This window comes from Neovison vison, chromosome 13, assembly GCF_020171115.1.
Source record: "Neovison vison isolate M4711 chromosome 13, ASM_NN_V1, whole genome shotgun sequence".
In the NCBI taxonomy this organism is placed as follows: domain Eukaryota; kingdom Metazoa; phylum Chordata; class Mammalia; order Carnivora; family Mustelidae; genus Neogale; species Neogale vison.
In genome coordinates, this window is record NC_058103.1 from 8,750,523 (window position 1) to 8,772,338 (window position 21,816).

Sequence of the window (21,816 nt, forward strand, 5' to 3'; positions counted from 1 at the left end):
CCGCGCGCCGCGAGTGTGGGTGTCGCGAACGCGCCGGGAGCGTCCCAGAACCGGGAGCGCGCCCCGCGGTTGACAACAAATTCGTCGCGCGGCGGCTGTGGAGGAGTGCGCCTCAGTATCTGCCTCGGGCCCTGCCGCCTCCCGCCGTGTTTTCTTGCATCCTCATCCGGTGGCTGCGAGGATCCTCGCGGAGGCCCCCACTGGCGCGTCCCCGCCAGGCCTAGCGCGAGCCGCGCGGCGCGGATGATGGGGTCGCCCTGAGGGACGCCCGGCGCCGAGCGGGCATGGAGGGGCTATCCCGGGCTTAGGCCCCGCCGCGGACCCGGGACGCCGGTCGGGACCCGAGGCACCGCCGCCGCCGCGGCCTGGAGCGGAAGCCTGGGCCCCAGCGCCGGAGTCGCCGCCTGCAGCCCCCGCGGGCCGCGTCGTCAGCCCTCATCATGCCTTGGCCGTTTTCCGAGTCCATCAAGAAGAGGGCCTGTCGGTACCTCCTGCAGAGGTACCTGGGCCACTTCCTGCAGGAGAAGCTGAGCCTGGAGCAGCTCAGCCTGGACCTGTACCAGGGCACCGGGTCCCTCGCCCAAGTCCCCTTGGACAAATGGGTAAGAGCCGCCGGCGGCCAGCCGGGAGGGTCTCGCTCCCCTCCTAAGGGCGATTTGAGCGCGTGTCCCCCGAACTTGTTGACGTTCTGCCCCTCCCTGGGAATCGTTCGGATCCAAGTGTGGCAGGGCTCACAGAAACGTGTGCAAGTGTTCAGTCTGTTTCTAGCAAGTTTGCGTCCCCAAATCACGTGCGTCAGAAACTTAACGGAGGTGATGGAGTCTACATTGAAGGAAGCAGTTGTGTTAGTGGTTTGGGGGCTTTGGGAAGCTGGCCTCGAGGGGTCCCTGGAAGGTGGTGACCGGGGCCGACCCTTGGGAAGCAGGGGTCGCGGGTTTCCGTGGCAAACAAATCCTATTTCGTGGGATGGCACTCTGGTGGAAAGACTGATGAGGAAGACCTTCGGGGGGTGTCCGAATTCCTAGTTATTCCTTTATTTATTTTGGGTTGGCTGCTGGAACACCGCGGTCCCCGTCCGCGTCTGCCATCTGGAAGGAAGTTAGGGGAAGGCCTCCGACCGCCGGGTTTACCTGCGTTCACTCGACGATACGTTTACGAGGCCAGCCTGTGAGTGTTGTGCGGCCCTAGTAGCGCCGGTTCGTTGTGCTTACTGGCTTCACGTGACAGATCGTAAAAGCAGGTGTTGCAAAAGCGCTGAGGCTGCAATTTTCAGACCTTTAAAAACCTGTTTGGTACCTGTCAGCCAGAGGCTGTGCGTTGCCTCTGTGGGTCTTACAGGTGTCTTACAGGTGTTGTGTAACTCGCCCCATACAGTTGTACCTGCATTTGTATATTCAGTGCGTGGTCCTTTCACTCAAACTGTATTCAGCCTTGAGTTGAGCAAGAATGAAGCCGCTTCTCTCCTTCCCCCAACGCTTCATTTCTTGGCCGGAGTTGGCTGCTGGAGGTTGGAATTGGTTGTGCCAGTTGTAAAGTTTCACTCTTCTAAAAGCATTCCTACACAGATTACATTTAGGAAATTATAAACAAGGGTGACTTGCTGGTGATAGTTGAAAACAAAAGGACCTCCCCCCAATTTAAACTGTTTAAAAAGTTTAAATATTTTTGTCTTTTTTTTTTTTTTAAGATTTTATTTATTAGAGAGAGAGCGAGAGAGAGCCCACGCGAGAACACGTGAGCAGGGTGGAGAGGGAGAAGCAGGCTCCCTGCTGAGCAGGAAGCTGGATGTGGGGCTCAGTTCCTGGATCTTGAGATCATGACCTGAGCCGAAGGCAGATGCAGTATTTTTTACTTTCATATAAAAGTGTTTGTTAAGAGTAGTGACTTCCTTAGCCTCAGAAACCCGAAAAACTCAAATTATGCTAACATCTTAAGGACCCTTCGATGAATTTGTACTAATATGAATAAACATGTATTTTTTTCAGTAAGTAGATGAGTTAATTAGGGAGACCACAAATGATAGTGGAAAGAGCACTGGTGTGCGTAGACCTAGTCCCGCGCCAGGCTAGGCTGTGCTAGCCCAGGCTGCCTGTTGGCTTAGTGACAGTAGCTGTAGTAATTCACCTGAGTTTAATAAACATTAATGGAGTACACATTCCATGCCACACACTGTGTCAGGGTAGTATATTGCTGTAATTCGTTGCTGAAGATAGGGATTCTGATGGATATATTTTTTTAATTTTAATTAAAAAAAAAGATTTTATTTATTTATTTGACAGACAAAGATCACAGGTAGGCAGAGAGGAAGACAGAGAGAGGGGAAGGGAAGCAGGCTCCCTGCTGAGCAGAGAGCCCGCCACCGTGGTGTTTGATTCCAGGACCCTGGCTGGAATCATGACCTGAGCCCCCTGATGGATATTTTTAAATTCAGTGACCCATGAATCTACATACTTCTAGTATAGGTATGAATAAGCTGTCTTAGAGGAGGAGGATTAGACATTTATTGTCTTTTATGGGTTGAGTGACTTTAGGCATTATTTTTTAATGACTTGTCACATTAACCCAATAAGGTGGATATCATTATTTATATATATATATTTTAAAAATTTTATTTATTATTTGGCAGAGAGTGACACAGCAAGAGAGGGGAACACAAGCAGGGGGAGTGGGAGAGGGAGAAGCAGGCTTCCCCGCCACGGGGTGGGGGGGCAGCCTGATGCGGGGCTCCATCCCAGGACCCCAGGATCATGACCCGAGTCGAAGGCAGATGCTTAATGACTGATCCATCCAGGTACCCCTCTGTTTTATTTCATTTTTAAAAAATATTTTATTTATTCATTTGAGAGAGAGCGAGAGAGTGAGCATGAGAGGGGAGAAGGTCAGAGGAAGAAGCAGACGACTCATGGAGCTGGGAACCCCATGTGGGACTCGTTCCCGAAACTCTGGAATCACAACCTGAGCCGAAGGCAGTGGCTTAACCAACTGAGCCACCCAGGCATCCTACTATTTCTATTTTAAAGTTGGAATTAAAAAATGTGCCCAAAGTCAGATAACAAGTGGTACTGTGAAAATTCAAATCTGTCATTCTTAAGCCCCTTATTCTCTCTCTCTCTCTCTCTCTTTTTAAAAAGATTTTATTTATTTCTTTGACAGACAGGGATCATAGTAGGCAGAGAGGCAGGCAGAGAGATAGGAGGAAGCAGACTCCCACTGAGCAGAGAGCCCAATTCGGGGCTCAGTCCCAGGACCCCGAGATCATGACCTGAGCCAGAGGCAGAAACTTTAACCCCCTGAGCCACCCAGGCGCCCCAAGCCCCTTATTCTCTAATCACATGACTTCAAGCTAGGGAAAAGATGGTTAAGTTTATTGAGCATCTGTTTATTTCAGGCACTGTGCCAGGCACTCTTACTTGTGTAGTTTTAATCTTCATGGGAAATCAGAGGTAGTGATTTTTTGGTTCTATTTTGTTTGTTCATGTTTTGTTTCTCTTTGAGAAAATGAGAACACACGTGTGGGAGGGGAGCAGAGGGGGTTTGTGGTGAAGGTGGTGAGGGCGGAGAGAGAGAGAGAGAGAGAGAGAGAGAGAGAGGAATCTTAAGTAGAGCCCTACATGGATTCCAACCTCGATCTCAGGACTCTTGAGATCATGACCCGAGCCCAAATCAAGAGTTGGATGCTTAACTAACTGAGCCACCCAGGGGCCCCAGGTGGTAATAATTGAATTTACAGTTTCACTTCAGGATTGTTAACATAACAGTTTATGGCTAGACTTAATTTGAGATTATGATTTGTTCTGTTTCTTGAAGGCAAAGGATATGCTCAGTTGAAATATTAAAGCATTCAGTAGACATTTGCTCTTGCTGATTAATCAATTCTAGTGTGCTGTGTATGAACTAGGATACATTTTGATGTGACACTTAGCTATAACTCTTCAAAGTTCTTTCTTTTAATATTAATGATTTTATGTTATTTGCCAGAGATTGACAGTGTGTGTGTGTGAATCTGTGCACACGGGGGGAGCGGAAGGCAGAAGGAGAGGCAGGCTCCCAGCTGAGCAGGGAACGGGTCACAGGACTCATCCCAGGACTCTGGGATCAGGACCTGAGTGGAAGGAAGACACTGTGCTGACTGAGCTACTCAGGTGTCCCAACTCTTCAAAGTTCTGATTCCACATTCAGTTGCTTTTGACTCTTGATTTTAATGATTTTCATGAGTGAAACAAGATACCTGGCAAAGATTCATAGATCCAAATGGAAGAATCACATCATTGGCAACATTTGTAATGTTTAGATTCTCAAAAATCAATTATGCACAGGATTGTGTTGAAATTGGTTGTGACATTCCCTTCTTCCTTAATCTCAGTTTTTCTTGCCAATTGATTGGAAGTTGTTGCATTTTTATATATGTAAAAGATTAACTTTAGAACCTATTTTATTTTTTAAAGATTTTATTTATTTATTTGACAGACAGAGATCACAAGTAGGCAGAGAGATAGGCTGAGACAGACAGAGGAGGAAGCAGGCTCCCTGCTGAGCAGAGCCCCCCCCCCCAATTTGCAGGACCCTGGGATCATGACCTGAGCCGAAGGCAGAGGCTTTAACTCACAGCCACCCAGGTGCCCCTAGAACCCATTTTTAAAAAATTCTTTTAAGACTTTTTGATTCACTGGGATAATCTTTTTGTGTTTTCAAATCTTTTATAATCTATGCAGAGGACTTTAAAAAATAGACTATTTTTTAATAGTTTTAGTAACAAAATCATGTATGTATGGAAACATTTCCAAATACAATTTTCCAGAATGTCTTCTCTGCAATTCCAGAATGTCTTCTCTGCAATACAAAATCATGTATGTATGGAAACATTTCCAAATACAATTTTCCAGAATGTCTTCTGCAATTCAAAGGTATCCTTTGAAAATCACTTTTTCATTTTTTTTTTCTTTTTAAAGATTTTATTTACTTATTTGACAGAGAGCAAGAGAACACAAGGCAGGGTTTGGGGGAGTAGAGGGAGAAGCAGTCCCCCTGCTGAGCAGAGAGCCTGATGTGGGGGCTCGATCCCAGGACCCTGAGATTATGACCTGAGCTGAAGGCGGAGGACTCAGCTGACTGAGGACCCTGGTGCTCCAGTTTTTCATTTTTCATTCCTTTTCTTTCTTTCTCTCATTCTTTCTTTCTTTTTTTTTTTTTTAAGATTTTATTTTTAAGTAATCTCTGTACCTACCCAACATGGGGCTTAAACTCACAATCCCAAGATCAAGAGTCTCACACTCTACCAACCTAGCCGCCGGGTGCCCTGAGAAGCAGTTATTTTCTCATTCATTATTAAAGTGGTATCTTGACTTCCTTTTGGGGGTGTGCAGAGGGAGAGGGAGAGAGACAGTCTCAAGCAGAGGTCATGCTGCGCGCAGAGCCCAAGATAGGGCTCGGTCTTACTACCCTGAGATCATGACCTGAGCCGAAATCAAGAGTCAAGACACCTAACCAGCTGAGCCACCTAGGTGCCCCTAAAGTGATAACTTCACTTTGAAAAGATGGTCTGTTTTGTTTGGAATATACCCACTAGGTAGCATGCGCTATTAATAGCTATGGGTCATCACATAAACAATATATTTAGAACTCTTTGTGTAGAAGAAAGCTGCTTATCATCTTTAAATTCAACTCTTAAATATTTGGCCTTAAGAAAACCAGGAAATCAAAGTTTTTGTCACATTCTGTCTCTTTACAAAGACCCTACTGTTTCGAGATCTATTTTTATTTTTATTTTATTATTATTTTTTTATTTTAAAGATTTTTAAAAATTATTTGAGAGAGAAAAGAGGTCACTAGTAGGCAGAGAGGTAGGCAGAGATAGAGAGGGGAAGCATGCTCCCTGCAAAGCAGAGAGCCCGAGCCCAATGCAGGCCTGGATCCTAGGACCCTGAGGTCATCACCTGAGTCGAAGGCAGAGGCTTAACCCACTGAGCCACCCAGGCACCCTTTATTTCCTAATTTTTTTTTTTTTTTTAAGATTTTATTTATTTATTTGACAGAGAGAGATTACAAGTAGACAGAGAGGCAGGCAGAGAGAGAGAGAGGAGGAAGCAGGCTCCCTGCTGAGCAGAGAGCCTGATGCGGGACTCGATCCCAGGACCCTGAGATCATGACCTGAGCCGAAGGCAGCGGCTTAACCCACTGAGCCACCCAGGCTCCCCTATTTCCTAATTTTTTAAAAAGATTTTTATGTATTTATTTGACAGAGAGAGAGAGGGAGGTGGAGAGAGCAAGCACAAACGGGGAATGGCAGGCAGGAGAGAAGCAGGCTCTCTGCTTCGCAAGGAGCCCGATGTGGGTATCCCTGGACTCTGATTATGACCTGAGCCAAAGGCAGTGGCTTCACTGAGCCACCCAGGCCCCCTGATCTGTTTTTTTTTTTTTTTTTAAAGATTTTATTTATTTATTTGACAGACGGAGATCACAAGTAGACAGAGAAGCAGGCTTCCCGCTGAGCAGGAGAGCCGGATGCAGGGCTTGATCCGAGGACCCTGGGATCATGACCTGGGCCTAAGGCAGAGGCTTTAACCTGCTGAGCCATCCAGGCGCCCCTCCCCCAATCTGTTTTAATTAATGTAGAATCTATGCGAAATAATTCTCAGTGTGCTGAAATGGAATATCCAAGTGAGGGCACCACGCTTAACATTACCCCAGTGTGGAACCTTCACCTTGTGCCAGTCTGATGAATGGTGTGAGTGAGAGTATCAGTGCCCACGTGTATATTAAATATTGGCACAACTTTTAAATCTAAAAATGTGGAAGAGTTGAATATAGAATGTCTAACTTCTCATATACTTATAAGTCCTCTGTTATGCTCTCTGGGATACATATAACGCACTTTGGAGATCATTACCTTGGAAGGGCTTAGGGGTGGGAGGGAGGAATAGAAGCAGAGTGTTTGCAAGTATTATACAACTGTAGTGGGTTCATATGTTCAAAAATTATTTTCCCAAGGAAGTGGCTGAAAATTTAAAATATTGAAAGAAGGAAATTCTTTAAGACTTTGACTTTATTCTTATTTTTTTAACTGAAATTTCTTCATCAACTGGTTCATTTACATTTATTGGGTTCTTAGCATGTGTCACTGTGAGGGGGCTGGGGTATATAGAAGTGGATAAAGACCCTTTCTTCACAGAAGTTCAGTATGTCCAGGAAGATAGATGATTAAAAAAAAAAAAAAAGACCTTGATTTCAACTTAATCTCTTTGTTGCTTTCCTGCTTATACTGGTGTATGTAATAAAATTATCTTTAGTTCGGATAACATCGATTACTAATTCTATGCCAAATGGTGCAGTAAACCAGTGTTAACTTCTCTTTTTCTATCTTTGTGCATGAAACTCACTGATAACTGAAAGCAAAATGGCCTTCAGCATAAGAAAAAGTCTAATCTGTGATAGGACATCTGCTGAGCACTTCAGGTAGCTCTTTTAGGTTAAGAATTAGTCCCAAGAATGTACTGCTTTGGGCTAATGAGGAAAATGTTGCCTGAGTAGGTTAACATGGAATCCATTTGGCCAAGTAGGCTGAGAATTTTGTCTTACTCTCCTGTGGTAGACCTTGTAGTTTCACAGAATGAGTGAATTTCCAAGTACTTTATGATAGTGAATATAGGGGATTTTGCCCAAGTACATTTACAGACTATCTGTATGACCTATTTAAACATCTTCTGTTTAGAGATGGTATTTTGTACCTTCGTGGCGCAGTATAAATTCTTGAACTGTGGACTCTTTTCAGAACTATTATCTTAACATTACCAGATTATTTCTTTTAATACTATTCTTCAATGCCATAAAAAACCCTTTCTGAACTGTTACAAGTTTAAGGTAGCCACAAAATTGAAACAGATGAAAACGTATTTATTGGGAAGAGAATTCTATCAAATCCATTTTCCTAGATGTCTGGTAACAGATCCCATGTTACAGAGTTTAAAATGCTTTAGTATATTAAATTATTTGCTTTTATTATATAATTAACATGCTCGTTGCAAAAAATTCAAATGGTAAAGAAAGATGAAGTGTGTGTGTGTGTGTGTGTGTGTCTGTGTGGAATGTATTGAGTATGAAGTAGTAGCCCTTAATCTCATCTCTCCCAGAGATAACAACTCTTCTGATCTCATTCGCCTTATCTGTAAAACAGGCACGAAAATACGAAAAGCGAAAAGCGTGCTTCAGAGAGCTATTACGATGATTCAGTGCAGTAACATAGATAAAATAGTGTAGTGTGGTGTCCTGTATGTAATAAATGCTAATCAAATGTTAAGTCAGGTCTTTCTAATTTTTTAAAAAGATTTTATTTATTTGTTTGACACACAGAGAGAGAGAACAAGTAGGCAGAGAGGCAGGCAGAGAGAGAGAGGGAAGCAGGCTCCCCACTGAGCAGAGAGCCTGAAGTGGGGCTCGATCCCAGGACCCTGGGATCATGACCTGAGTCGAAGGCAGAGGCTTTAACCCACTGAGCCACCCAGCTGCCCTGTTATTTTAATTTATAAAGTACATTGTCAAGAAATACACTTAATTATTCTATTAAGTATATTTACATCCATTTTGTCTTCCTTCTGCTGTAGTCTGGTTTTCCCTACCACATCATTTGTACCCTAAATATTAAGAAAATCCAGTGGACACTCAGAAATCTTTGATCTCTTTTTGCCTTTTGTTGCACTGCACCACTTTTTATACTTGTCTTTCCACGATTTGGGGGGATGTAAGGCTTTCTTGATTTTCCTTCTACCTCTCTGCTCTTTTTCTAATTTACTTTGCAGGTTCCTCAGGTGGGCTCCATGCCCAGCGTGGAGCCTGATGGAAGGCTGGATCTCACAACCCTGAGGTCATGACCTGAGTTGAAATCAAGTCCGACACCCAACTGACTGAGCATTGAGGCACCCCAGATTCTTAATTCTTAAATGTTGGTGTTTATTTGGACTTAGTCCTAGGCCTCTTGTCTTTTAACCCTATACAAGTTCCCAAAGGCTGTCTCTCCTCACCCTAGGGCTTCATTGGCCCTCAGGATTCATAATACTCTTCTGTATCTTCAGCCCAGATGGCTGTCCAGACATCTAGACCAGGATATCCATCTGCCTCCTGGATATCACTGCCTAGATGTCTGCTCACATGTACTCTTTGGAACTCTGCTACCGAGCTTCCCCTAACCTGCTCCAGGTTTTTTCTCAGTAAATGGCACCGCTAGCTGACCAGCTGCCCAGGTCCCCAACCTGGAAGTCATTCTTTATTCTTTCTTTTCATTCTTTCTCATTATGCCAGTTAATTCTACTTCCTAATATTGTATAAAAAATCTGTCCACTTCATACTATCCTCAGTGTCATTGTCCTCACCAAACCAATTTCCCTAGCTTTTCTTACTCAGAATGGCCTTTCTGCCGAGTTTTGCTTTCTTCCAATACATGCTTGTCTTGGCAGGAGAACTGAACAGAGTTCTAATCTCATCATGGTTTCCTGCTTAAAACCTTTCAGTGGCTTCACTTTGCTCTTAGATAAATGTTAGACTCTTTAACATGAATTACAAGGCTGTTTGGATTTCACTCTCCCTTATCTGTATAGTTTTATCTCTGGCTCTTTACCCTAGCACACTACACTAGAGCCTAAAGTAGCTTTTCCTTCTCAAAAAGTTTTGTGTCTCAGGTTCGTGGGCTTGTGCTCTCTGACCTCTGCTTTCTTTGATTATTCCACACACTGCTGTTTCTGTCTGGACCACTTAGTTTGGTTAACTCCTCAGCCTTCTCTGGTCTCACTTTTAAATGGCATTTCCTTACGTGGCCTGCCTTGGGTCTCCGGGTTAGGTTCTGTTACATTCTCCAAAAGAGTACAGTGTATTTCCTCTTTCATGTAGCTCATAACACCTTATTTATGTGTGTCTTACATGGTAAGCTATCTTGTAAACTTCTGAGGATGGAGAATCTTTATCTTGGATTCTGGTTTCCGTATCGTATCCGTAGTGTCTGACACACATACATGCGCATACTCAGCGTCTTTGAATAAGTTAACAATTTTGAGTTCTCATTCCTGATTTCAGAACGCGTTTGGTTTTTCTCTTTAGTGTCTCAATGAGATCCTGGAGTCAGCAGATGCACCTTTAGAAGTCACTGAAGGATTCATACAGTCAATTTCTCTATCAGTTCCGTGGGGCTCCTTGCTGCAGGAGAATTGTGCCCTGGAAGTGAAAGGGCTAGAAATGGTCTTCCGGCCTAGACCCCGCCTAGGTAGGTGTGTTATGTGTTTCTGTTTTGTTTGTTTTTATTGTATTCTTCACAGATTGGGAAAGTAACCTCACTGTATTAAATTCAGTATTTATTACTTAGCATTTATTTGTGAGATTATCAGTAGATAAAATATTAGGACTTGGGGGTGTGTGATTTTACCTTTAGTGTTACTTCTTGCCCTGTTTACCCACAGGAACTTTAGTATACTGATGATTTGGTTAATTATTTGTTACCACTTATATAAAATGACATGTATTTTAAAGTTTCAAAGTATTGTGCCAAAAACCAAGAAAGTGCTCAAAGTTTGATGGAGAAATGTTAAAAGGACAGAGGACTGGACTGTGGGTGCTCTCTTTGGCCAAATCTGGGACTAATGACAATAAATGGATTATAACATATGGAATTAAAAAAAAATAGCTCTATGTCCATATCGTTACAAGTACTGTTACGTCCATATATACAGATCTGTATGTAAGGGAGGCGGAAGAAGGGAAAGCTCTTTGTTGCAGTAGAATGTCAACTTACTAGAGTAGAAAAAAATGATAGACCATCACCATGGTTTTGACAACCATGGTAAAAACTGATGGAGGTGGTAATAATCAGTGATTCCTAACCCCGCCTGGTGACAGGTCATTGAGGAGCTTGATTTGTGATGTACCAACATACTTCCCCTTGATGACACACTGTTTACAGAGAGAAAAATGTTTCTTTCGCAGTGGAGGAAATTGATAGTTGCCACAGCAACCTTAATGGTCAGTCTTCGTCCCATCAGTAGTGGGTCAGAGGGCCATGATGTGGGTCCTGATGTGACGGCTGACAAAGACACATCATGTATATACTGTTCCTGTTACAAGTGCATAGTCTGAATCGCATCGTAAGGAAGAAGGATTTGACAAATCTAAAATAAGGGACATTCTGTAGGCTAACTGGTACTCTTTTGATGTATCAGTATCAAGAAAGACAAGAAAGGTAGAGGGATTGTTCCAGATTAAAGAAGAATAAGTCATGAATAACTGCAGTAGATAATCCTGTGTTTTTGTTTGTCTTTGTTATGAAGGATATTACTGGGACAGCTGGGAAATTTGGGTGTAGAATGTATAGAAGTAGTATTTTGTCAGTGTTGTGTTTCTTGGGTGTGTTCATGTCACTGAGCTTTCGCATGGGAATATTTGTGTTCTTAGGAGTTACCTGCTCAAGTGTTTGGGAGTGTTAGGGTGTCTGCAGTTTACCTTCAGATAGTTCAGCAAAAGGATGAGAGAGAGAGAGAGAGAGAGAGAGTGTGTGAGTGTGTGTGTATGTGTGTGTGTGTATAGCTGTGATGAGTCTAAATGAAGGCTGTGCAGGTGTTCATTGCACCATATTTTCTTTTCTTTTCTTTCTTTTTTTTTTTTTTTTTAAAAGATTTTATTTATTTATTTGAGAGAGAGACAGTGAGAGAGAGCATGAGCGAGGAGAAGGTCAGAGAGCGAAGCAGGCTCCCCATGGAGCTGGGAGCCTGATGCGGGACTCGATCCCGGGACTCGGGGATCATGACCTGAGCCGAAGGCAGTCGCCCAACCAACTGAGCCACCCAGGCGTCCCATTGCACCATATTTTCACCTCTTCCTTAGGACTGAGGGAAAAGCTTTAAAGTAGTAAGTTATAGAAGTACATCTGGGTGGTAGCTTTAGTTATATATATGCCATTTTCTGACTTATTAAACATGTGTATAGTGCTTCTTGCATGCCAGCTGCTGTTGTGAGTGCTTTACCAATATTATTTTATCATGGCTGTTTGAAATAGATGTTTGTTATCTCCATTTTTATGGAGCAGGACATTGAAGCACAGGTGAATTCAGTAACTTGTCCAGGGTCATAGCTAGTTCAGTGGAAATTTGGGATCTTAGCCCAGGCAATCTAGTTCTGGAGTCCATATTCTTAACCACTGTGCTCTGTTAAATAGCTCAGATTTTCTGCTTTGGAGTGTATATGTGTGTGTGTGTGTGTGTGTGTGTGTGTGTGTATGTGTATGTATTTTTTAAGCCAGTAGAGTCACCATCTAAATCATCTTAAATTCTGATTTTAAATTCTTTGAGTGGCAAGTGATGTTGGTCAAGAAATACTTGAAGAATTATAATCCTAAATGCTTTCTGGAACACCAGAGTTTAAATTATGCTTATTAGAATTAGTAGCACCTTTACTTTGAAAATGGTAGTCTGTGCATGGAAATCCTCCTTGATAATGGCATTTAATTAACAAGAATATTTTATTTTTTTAACCATGATGAGTAGATAGAATAATATTTTCCTATGGAAAGTCAAATATTCTGCCTTTAAAAATATTCCAGGAGAAGGATTTTTAAATTCCATTTTGGGAGGCAGTAATTGTAGTAATCTGTCAGTTTGTTTTGAATAATGTACGGAAGTGTAGCGCCATTCTTTGAGGGATGATCTGGGAGGGATTTTTCCCAGTTCATGGATTCTTCAAGGATGTTCTTCTATTTTACCTACATTTATACTGACCTTCTAAAGCCTAGGTCAGATGCCACCTCTACCAGATTTCCTATTAAATTCTGTCCATGGGAAGAGTCAGCCTCTTGGTTTAGCCCTCCGTGTTTTCTGTTGACATTGCATAGTTGCTTACTAATTCTTCTTAACCACATCTCATTGCTTCCACTATATTGTAGGCTCTCTGTGGGGAGAATTAATCATTATTTTTCTGTCCCCTACAGCAGGGTCATCTAACTATTGCCTGTAGGCCAAATTTGAGCTGTCATATTTTTGTAAATAAATTTGTATTGGAACACTACCATACTCATTCATTTCCTTATTCTCTCAGCCTGCTTTTGCACTAGAGTGAGAGTGTTGAGTAGTCAGGGTAGAGGCCCTGTAGGGCCTACAAGGCCTAAATTATTTACCATCTGACCCTTGCCAAAAGAAATTTGTTGACCCCTGTTCTACAGTATTTTGAACCGTACCATGCATGCATTAAATACTCGTTGAATGAATTCATAAGTTAACATTTGACAGGTACGTATCATTTAATGGGAACATGTATCTCTGGACTTCTTTCTGTGATTTTTTTTTTTCTCTTAGTTATTATAAGGTGATGCTTAAATCTCATAGAATATCATATGCCTAGGTAATACCATGATGTTAAATACCATGTTAAATATGTTAAATAAGGATTAAGAATTTATTTCAAATGTGACATTTTAAGAAATGGCTTTGTTGTAACTATGAGAAGTTATTTAGGACTAATCTGTATTTTCTGCAGCAACTGGTTCTGAGCCTATGTATTGGTCAAGTTTCATGACCAGCAGTATGCAATTGGCAAAAGAATGTCTTAGCCAGAAATTAACAGATGAACAAGGAGAAGCATCGCAGCCTTTTGAAGGACTTGAAAAGTTTGCTGAAACCATTGAAACAGGTTTGGCATTGAGCATTTTCTTTTCTTTCTTTCTTTTTTTTTCTTCTCTCCCCCCCCCCGCCCCCCAGTAATTTAGTACCTTTCTTTAGTAAGCCTTGTATAAGGAAAATCCATTGGAGTGATTTTTTTTTTTTTTTTTTAAGGAGTTTCTCTTCTCACTTCAGAACTTTAGAATTGAGGTTATTTTAAAGATTTTACTTATTTATTTGACAGACAGATCACAAGTAGGCAGAGAGGCAGGCAGAGAGAGAGGAGGAAGCAGGCTCCTCACTGAGCAGAGAGCCCAATGCGGGGCTTGATCCCAGGACCCTGAGACCATGACTTGAGCCGAAGGCAGAGGCTTAACCCACTGAGCCACCCAGGCGCCCCCCGCCCTGCCTTTTTAAAAGATTTTATTTATTTATTTGACAGAGATCACAAGTAGGTAGAGAGGCAGGCAGAGAGAGAGAGGGGGCGGGGGGAAGGGAAGCTGGCTCCCTGCTGAGCAGAGAGCCTGAGAGGTTATTTTAAATATTCAATTTAACTTTAGAATTGAATTGAATATTTTTAATATTCAATTTAATTTTAGAATTGAGGTTATTTTAAATATTCAATTTAATTTCATGTCCTTTTGTATCCTAGTTTCTCCTCTGTGTCTTTTATTATGCTTGTATGATGAAGGGTTTAGAGTTCAGAGAGTGTTAGGTGTTGCACATGTATCTGTTGGGATGTGTTGGGGTAGGTGCTCAGTAGGGCAAAATGTCTATTTCCAAACTCAAGATTTGGGGATTTTACTTTATTTTGTAAGTTCTTATTAAACTAGTAATTATTCTTTTCATTAGAAATTTTTATTTCGTATACGTGTGGTCTCATGTTGACAGTTACCTGTTTGCTCTAGTACTAAGAAGAGTGAAAGTCACATTTATAGACACTGTCTTGAGAATTGAACATGTGCCAGAAAATTCCAAAACTGGAACTGCACTTGAAATTCGAATAGAAAGGTAAGACTTCTTTTATCTGAGGATAAACAACCTTATTCGTTTCTTGTATAAATAGTAAGATCTGACTTTTATTAAATTTCATGATGCTTTTAGAGATTAGAAGTGATGCTGTTGAGTTACTACTACATCATATTGTTTCCAGGTAAAGTGCTGCTCTTCAAGATCCGTTCTAATCCCATTACTGACAGCTAAAAGTAGTAGTTGAGGTATAATTGTATAGAGTACTGTGTGTGATTCAGAGCGAATGATTCTCTTTAGTTAATGTCAAATGAAAATCATGAGTATGTGAATGCTGCTAAGTTGAAGGCACTCCTGAGTTTTTTCTTACTAGTGATACCCTGTTTTGGCGCATCTCGTTAATACGAAGGTCTTTTTTGCTTTCCTGTGCATGATCTAAGTGTTGCTTTCATGAGAAAGGCTACGCCTGCGGTTTTCTTTGAGAGTATCTGTGCGATAGTGATGTACTTAAAAAGATGGAAACCAGGACTCCCGTTTTCCATGTATGCCCACTTGGAGCCTTATAAATAGCCGAGTGTTGATTTGAGGTCGTCACTGTTTGTGTTTTGTTTTGTTTGGTGGGGAGCAAAGCCAAGTTTATTGAGAGTACAATAACATACAGACCGTACAAAGTGCCCAGAGAAGGAGGAGACCTGAGAGGGTTGCCTTTGAGGTAGTCACTGTTCACCTGTGTCTTAATGTGACTGAAGTGTACGGAAGGAAGTGTGTGCACTGAGCACCAAAGACACTTTGTACAGGGATCTGTTGGGAGCTTTTACCAAATTTTAAGCAGATATGTTATGGTTTCTTTCTATCATCATTAAATTACCTGTTAGTCAAATAGTTATTGTTAACAGATTTTTGAAATTAGGTTGGATTACCTGAAATGGTATATTAAAAAATACCTAAAATCTCATGGATGTAGAAGTACCTTCTGTGTTTTGTTGAAAATGAAATGGTGAGTCCTAAGAACTTGTAGAATAGTCATAAGAATTCAAGAAATGTCATTCATTTTGGGCTTGTGACTTGGAGCCAAATGCTGTCTGTTACCAAGAGATGTTTGTGAGGGAGCACAGGAATGGTTTTCCTTGAGGCCAACTTTGGGAAGCTATGAGTCTCTCCCCCAGTTTAGGAGCCCCATAAAATTATCCTTCTTGAGGCTGGGTCTCTTGGTGAAAACCTTTCCTGTAGTGAAGCTCTGGTGCTGACCACATGAGGCAATTTCTGAGGAATGGCGACACTAGAAAACCCTTCACCTTAAAAAGCTACGTGTGTTTCTTAGACTTGCAAGTAGGTTTTCTTATGCCAGTGTTTTCTGTTTTGAAAATGGAGAACTGTCTACTGTGATGAAGCTGCTGATGAGGCCTCCGGAATTAATGTGCATCAGCCCACAGCCTTTGCTCACAAGTTACTCCAGCTCTCCGGAGTGTCTCTCTTCTGGGAGGAGTTTTCTGCGTCAGCAAAATCTTCCCCAGTGTGTTCAACTGCACCAGCGGTAAGAAAAACAAACCAAGAAAACAAACACTAAATCATAGATTTTTTTAAAAGTTTAAAGTAGGGGCACCTGGGTAGCTCAGTCAGTTGAGCATCTGACTCTTGATTTCGGCTCAGGTCATGATCTCAGGGTCGTGAGATCCAGCCCTGCATCGGGCTCTGCACTGGGCATGAAGCCTGCTTAAAAGTCACTGTCTCCCTCTCCAAAAATAAATTTATAAAAAAATAAATAGTTTAAAGGAGGGCTATTGAGTTGTGCTAGGATATAGAATATGTGTTAGTGAGTTTCCATCTGATCTGGAAGTTAACACACATACTCAGTAATGGAGACCTGCTTTTCAAAGTTTTAAAAATACTCCTATTTATGATTGATGCCTTTCCTACCAGTGCTGGATATAACATTGGATACTGTACCGCGTGGGGAAAATGGCATGTTAACAGCTAATACTTCTATAGTAAAAACAAAAGCACATTTGTTCACATTTACCTTACATAATGAATGTATGGCTGAAAACTTACAAATCATACTTTAAAAAAAAAAACCTTAAAAAAGTTTTATAATTAAGGAACTTTGTATTAATCCTTTGTAAGAGTAGAGAGTCCTTTTATTTTTTACTTTTTTTTTTGAGAGTCCTTTTATAAATCAGTCTTTCCATAATTTATCTTTTACATTATTCAAATTTTTATGATTATAGAATGTCTATTAAGTTTTCTTATTGCTGTAATTTGAATAGATGTGCTTTTTTCCATAAAATCCTTTTCCATGATTTGCTTTTATTACTTAGCTATGAGACACTGGTTTATTCATTGTCACATAATACAGTTTTTCATGTCAAATACTTTAAGTTGACATTTGTATTTTGCATTTCGGGTTATTTACACTAAAGTGTTTTAAAGAATTACTTTATTCTTATTGCCTCATTGTAGGAAACTGAGCCAAAGCTGTCACCTAGCTGGAATCCCAAAATTGTATATGAGCCGCACCCACAATTAACTAGAAGTTTACCAGAGGTCGCGCCCTCTGACCCAGTGCAGATTGGAGGGCTAATTGGTAGACTGGAGTTGAGTCTCACGCTGAAACAGAATGAAGTGCTTCCTGGAGCTAAGGTCAGTGTTTGTTTCATTTTCTATAGTTCAAACAGAAGTACAGGTATTCTTTAATGTGATTAAATGTGTCTTAGCTCTAAGACACTGGTTTAGCTACTGATTAGCTACTCTGGGTTGTTCTGTATCTAGGCTGCCCTCTGTCCTGGAGTCTGTATCTTCCTCGCAGCTGGTGCCTCTGTCCCAAGGTCTCAGGGCCTCCCGTGGGCACTGTCTTTAGCCCCTGCTCATGCTCAGGTGTGAGCATTGTCTCCTGCACTCACTTTCCCCCATTCTAGCAGTTCAGAAACATTGATGAGTTAATAAATAGGAATTTGTTAAAGACTTTTATCATACCATTCAGTTTAAAGGAGAAGAGATTTGGAAGTAAGAAATTGACTGTAGAAGATGTTTAATTTTATGCATGTAAAAATGCCCACCTAGGCGTGTTCTGAACAGAATGACCATTTTTATAGTTGTTATTTATGAAAAGAGATTGATTTTTTTTTTTCATGGTGTCTTATGTCTTTGAAGACCCTGTAAAGACAACTGCACTTGTTTCTTAGGGAACAGTGTTGGACAGTCTGCTGGAGCATCAAGAAGCCCTATATTTAGTCTGTTGAAAATGTATTTGTGAAGTGTTCTTTTCTTTTTATTTTTTATTTTTTTTTATTTTTTATTTTTTAAAGATTTTATTTATTTATTCAACAGAGAGAGATTACAAGTAGGCAGAGAAGCAGGCAGAGAGAGAGAGGAGGAAGCAGGCTCCCCGCCGAGCAGAGAGCCCAATATGGGACTCGATCCCAGGACCCTGAGATCATGACCTGAGCCGAAGGCAGCGGCTTAACCCACTGAGCCACCCAGGCGCCCCGTGAAGTGTTATTTTCAAACTTTGAAAACAATTTTCCATATAATCTCTTTGAAATGTAGTTTAAGAAAGTATCAGGATTTGTTCATTTGTTTACTCACTGGCCTAACTAGCTAGATGTTTGAGTGACTACTAGATGCCAGGCCCTGTGCAGTTTCTTGGGGGAGATGTAGAGAGGAGGGAAATACTGTCTTTGCTTTAATACAACATGTGATAAAGGGTATAGACATGGCTGTGGGGACACTGAAGAAGAGGGAGCAGCTGAGGACTCATGCATGCACAGGAGATTTTCAGAGGATGGAGGATCTCTGGCAGTCCGTCCTTGGGTCAGCCCGCCTCTCTACAGTTAGAGGCAGAGGAAGGGGATGATCAGAATGCCAGCCTTCCTGTTGCTGATTACTTCCTCTCCTTTGCTTACTGCTCTGTCCTACCTCAGGTGGTGTGAGGTCTTAAGCCTGTTCATAAAATAACCTGAAAGCTGTAGGTATGTTTTAACACTACAGGGAATCCTGAGGTGCTAATATCCTTGGGAAATGAACACATCCATGCCTCCCAGGAACCCATTAGCTATTTCTCCGTGAAGGAAGAACCATGGCAGTCACTTCTGTAGTTCTGTTTTGATTAAATTAGATAGTCCTCAACATTTGTACATTGATCTTTGTGCAAACTGAAACTTGCACATTATGTGTTAATTTGTATAAGTGCCTTTTGATGTTACTTTTGGACATCTGTGTACTAGGTGACAAATGAACATCTGGAATTAGAGCATGATGGCATTATTTGCCAGCCAGTGTTTGATATCTGGAGATACTACCGTCCTTGCCTACATGGTAACTTGAGTTTGAGTACTTTTTGTTCTTAATTAATGCAGATGAAGGCTAAATGGAAAAATACAAGATACTGTATTTGATACAAGATACTAGCTTTGAGAAACATAAATCCCGGAAACTTAATGCTGTATAGACAAAGATGACATTGGTTGGGGGTACTCAAGAGTCAGATCTTTAGTCTTTCTGATGTTCATTAGATCCACAAGTTTTTCAACTGTGGTATCAAAATGTTATGAAAGATTTTCTTGGGGGGATGCCTCTCAGTGGCTCAGTCAGTTAAGTGTCCGACTCTTGATTTTGGCTCAGGTCATAATCTCAGGGTCGTGAGATTGAACCCTGGGTTGGGCTCCACACTCATACACTCATACAGAGTCTATTTGAGATCTCTCTCTCCCTCTTCCTTTGCCCCTGCCTCCTTGTATATGCATCTGTGCTCCTCCTCTCTCTCTAAAATAAATAAATCTTAAAAAATAATTTTTTTAAAGTTTTTTTTAGTTCTCTGAGACGGTACCCACCCCAAATTGTGTGTCAGCCGGATTGTTCACATGTTCAATTTTAACATATACTTTCAGGATTCCATCATGTAAAAAAATAGAGGAGCTGTGTATATTGAATTTATAGACCTTTTGTTTAGTTACTATGTCATATTGAGTCTGAAATTATTTTAGTTACGTTCTGTCTTTCCTGTTTCCAGAGGAAAGTAAGAGGTGCTTTGTTCTTTGTATGCCAAATTTAGAATGTACAAATAATATTTCTATGAACATTAGAAGTGAAACTTTTGATCACCCATCCTAATAAAGGTCGGAGATTATGTTTTCAATACTAAGAAATTTAAAAACCAGTTTTTGAATATGCATATAATCAGAGATTCTCCCACTGCCCCCAGCCTAAGCTCCTTGCAGATTCATCGTCTGGGATGACAGCCGTCAGCAAGGAGCCCCATAAAACAAATCCATGGAGAGGCGTACCACGGGAGGAGTTAGGGCTTCCCATCTAGGTCAGCCTAGGTTAAAATCCTGGCTCTGGGTCTGTAGATGGCCTTGTGCAAACCTTTATGATCCTGTGTCCTTGTCTGTAAAACAGGAGTCTTACTAGAATGAGTGGAAATGTAATGAAAGCATAGTTCCCCAATACTCAGAAAAAAGGTGATATGATGATTGTTATTCATGGAGAATATATTATATTCTCAGATCATGGAAGCTTCTCACCATTACTATGCAATGTTTTTCGTTTTTAGAATCAGAGGAAATCCCCTGCCCTGGGGAGGATACCATTTTCCCCGAATATAAATGTTAATTGAATTCTTTTAAAATTGCAAAACAGCGTAAAGATAATAGGAGTCTTAGCATTACCCCTAAGAGGAGGTGAATGAAAAGTAAGGCAGGCATACTCAACTTGTTAGAGTGTGGTGTAGAAAATAGAGTAATTGTTTTGTTAGAATATACTCCACAGGGGCACTTGGGTGGCTCAATGGGTTAAGCCTCTGCCTTTGGCTCAGGTCGTGATCCCAGAGTCCTGGGATCGAGCCCCACATCTGGCTCTCCGCTCCACAGGGAGCCTGCTTCCTCCTCTCTCTCTGCCTGCCTCTGCCTACTTGTGATCTCTGTCAAATAAATAAAATCCAAAAAAAAAAAAATATATATATATATATATATATATATATATATATATATATATATACACACACACACACACACTCCACAGGAATCACAGGAATCAGGATGAGATTGGCTGGGGCTTTTCTTTCCAGGAGGAAAAATGGACAGAGACTTGAAAAAGAGCGAGGCAGTCCACGTGAGCACCCACTGCGCGAGCATCTCTGCTGTGGTTTGCACTCTCCTGCCCGGCAGAGAGTGGGCTTTGTGGAACGCTGCCTGGGCGTGTGGAGAGGCACACTGTTGGTAGGGAAGGGCCTTACGTGCCGTGCTAGGAACGTTATCCATGGGCAAACTTGGGAAAGCCAGCTTTATTTGCTCTTGGTTTGAATCCCGCTTTGAGGATTATGATTTGAGTCTGAAATCCCGTTGGGAATGAATTCTGTGCTGTTGCTGTCTTCATATCCTTCCTAGTGACTGGCTTGAAGCCTCCTCAAATACCTGAAATACTCAGAAGACTCAGAGATGAAAATAGGACATTGGACTTGCCAACATGGAATTTTGCAGGAGGCTTTTCCCCCTGAGAACAACAGTTTGGTGGCCTTTAAGTCTTTTCATTTAGATTGTGTAAATGAGTGGAGGGAATCTTAGGTGGCAGAATCTAAGACTGAGGAATGAGTGTTCCTCTCAGTGTGTGAAAGTATATGGGATTTGTGCTGACGAGGTTTTAAAGAGTGTTTATCCTGAATGGCCTTTTTTTTTTTTTTTTTGAAGTTGGATATTGATGGACAGATAGACTCTATTCATCTCTTCCTGTCACCAAGGCAGGTGCACTTGCTCTTGGATATGTTAGCAGCTATTGCTGGACCAGGCAAGTATGACAATAGGCAACTCTGTTATTATTTTTATTTAAAACTTTTCAGATTCTGTGATTCCTAGCTAGTCGCTTAAAGCTACTACAGAGCTCTGATTAATATTAAATAGTGGTAGTTCTGCATTGACTGGGTCATGAAGTTGCTGTTGGTATTGGACAAGTGGTTTTGGGAGAGAGATGATTGATTACTTCCAAATTTAATTACTGTTTTCCTTTCCTTTCTATACTTGTAGAAAATTCTAGCAAAATAGGGTTAGCTAATAAAGATAGAAAAAACCGACCCATGCAGCAAGAAGATGAATATCGAATTCAGATGGAATTAAACCGGTATTATTTGAGAAAAGATTCCCTCTCAGCAGGTGTATCTTCAGAGCAAAGCTTTTATGAGACAGAATCTGCTCGTACACCTTCTAGCCGTGGTAAGCAACTGAAGCATTGACTC

At 41.5% G+C, this 21,816-nt stretch overlaps 1 protein-coding gene across 2 annotated transcripts in view; it reads left to right on the forward strand.

The window, feature by feature from the left end:
- Positions 1-44: 44 nt before the first annotated feature.
- ATG2B (autophagy related 2B) overlaps positions 45-21,816 on the forward strand; it is a 72,690-nt gene continuing 50,918 nt past the window's right edge. For both annotated transcript variants that reach the window (XM_044231710.1, XM_044231711.1), the window contains exons 1-8: positions 45-602; positions 10,084-10,246; positions 13,501-13,653; positions 14,531-14,633; positions 15,963-16,125; positions 17,052-17,231; positions 21,275-21,371; positions 21,608-21,793. In XM_044231710.1, coding sequence (XP_044087645.1) covers positions 441-602; positions 10,084-10,246; positions 13,501-13,653; positions 14,531-14,633; positions 15,963-16,125; positions 17,052-17,231; positions 21,275-21,371; positions 21,608-21,793 — 1,207 coding nt within the window. In that variant the 5' untranslated portion in view covers positions 45-440. The remainder of the gene's footprint in view (positions 603-10,083; positions 10,247-13,500; positions 13,654-14,530; positions 14,634-15,962; positions 16,126-17,051; positions 17,232-21,274; positions 21,372-21,607; positions 21,794-21,816) is intronic.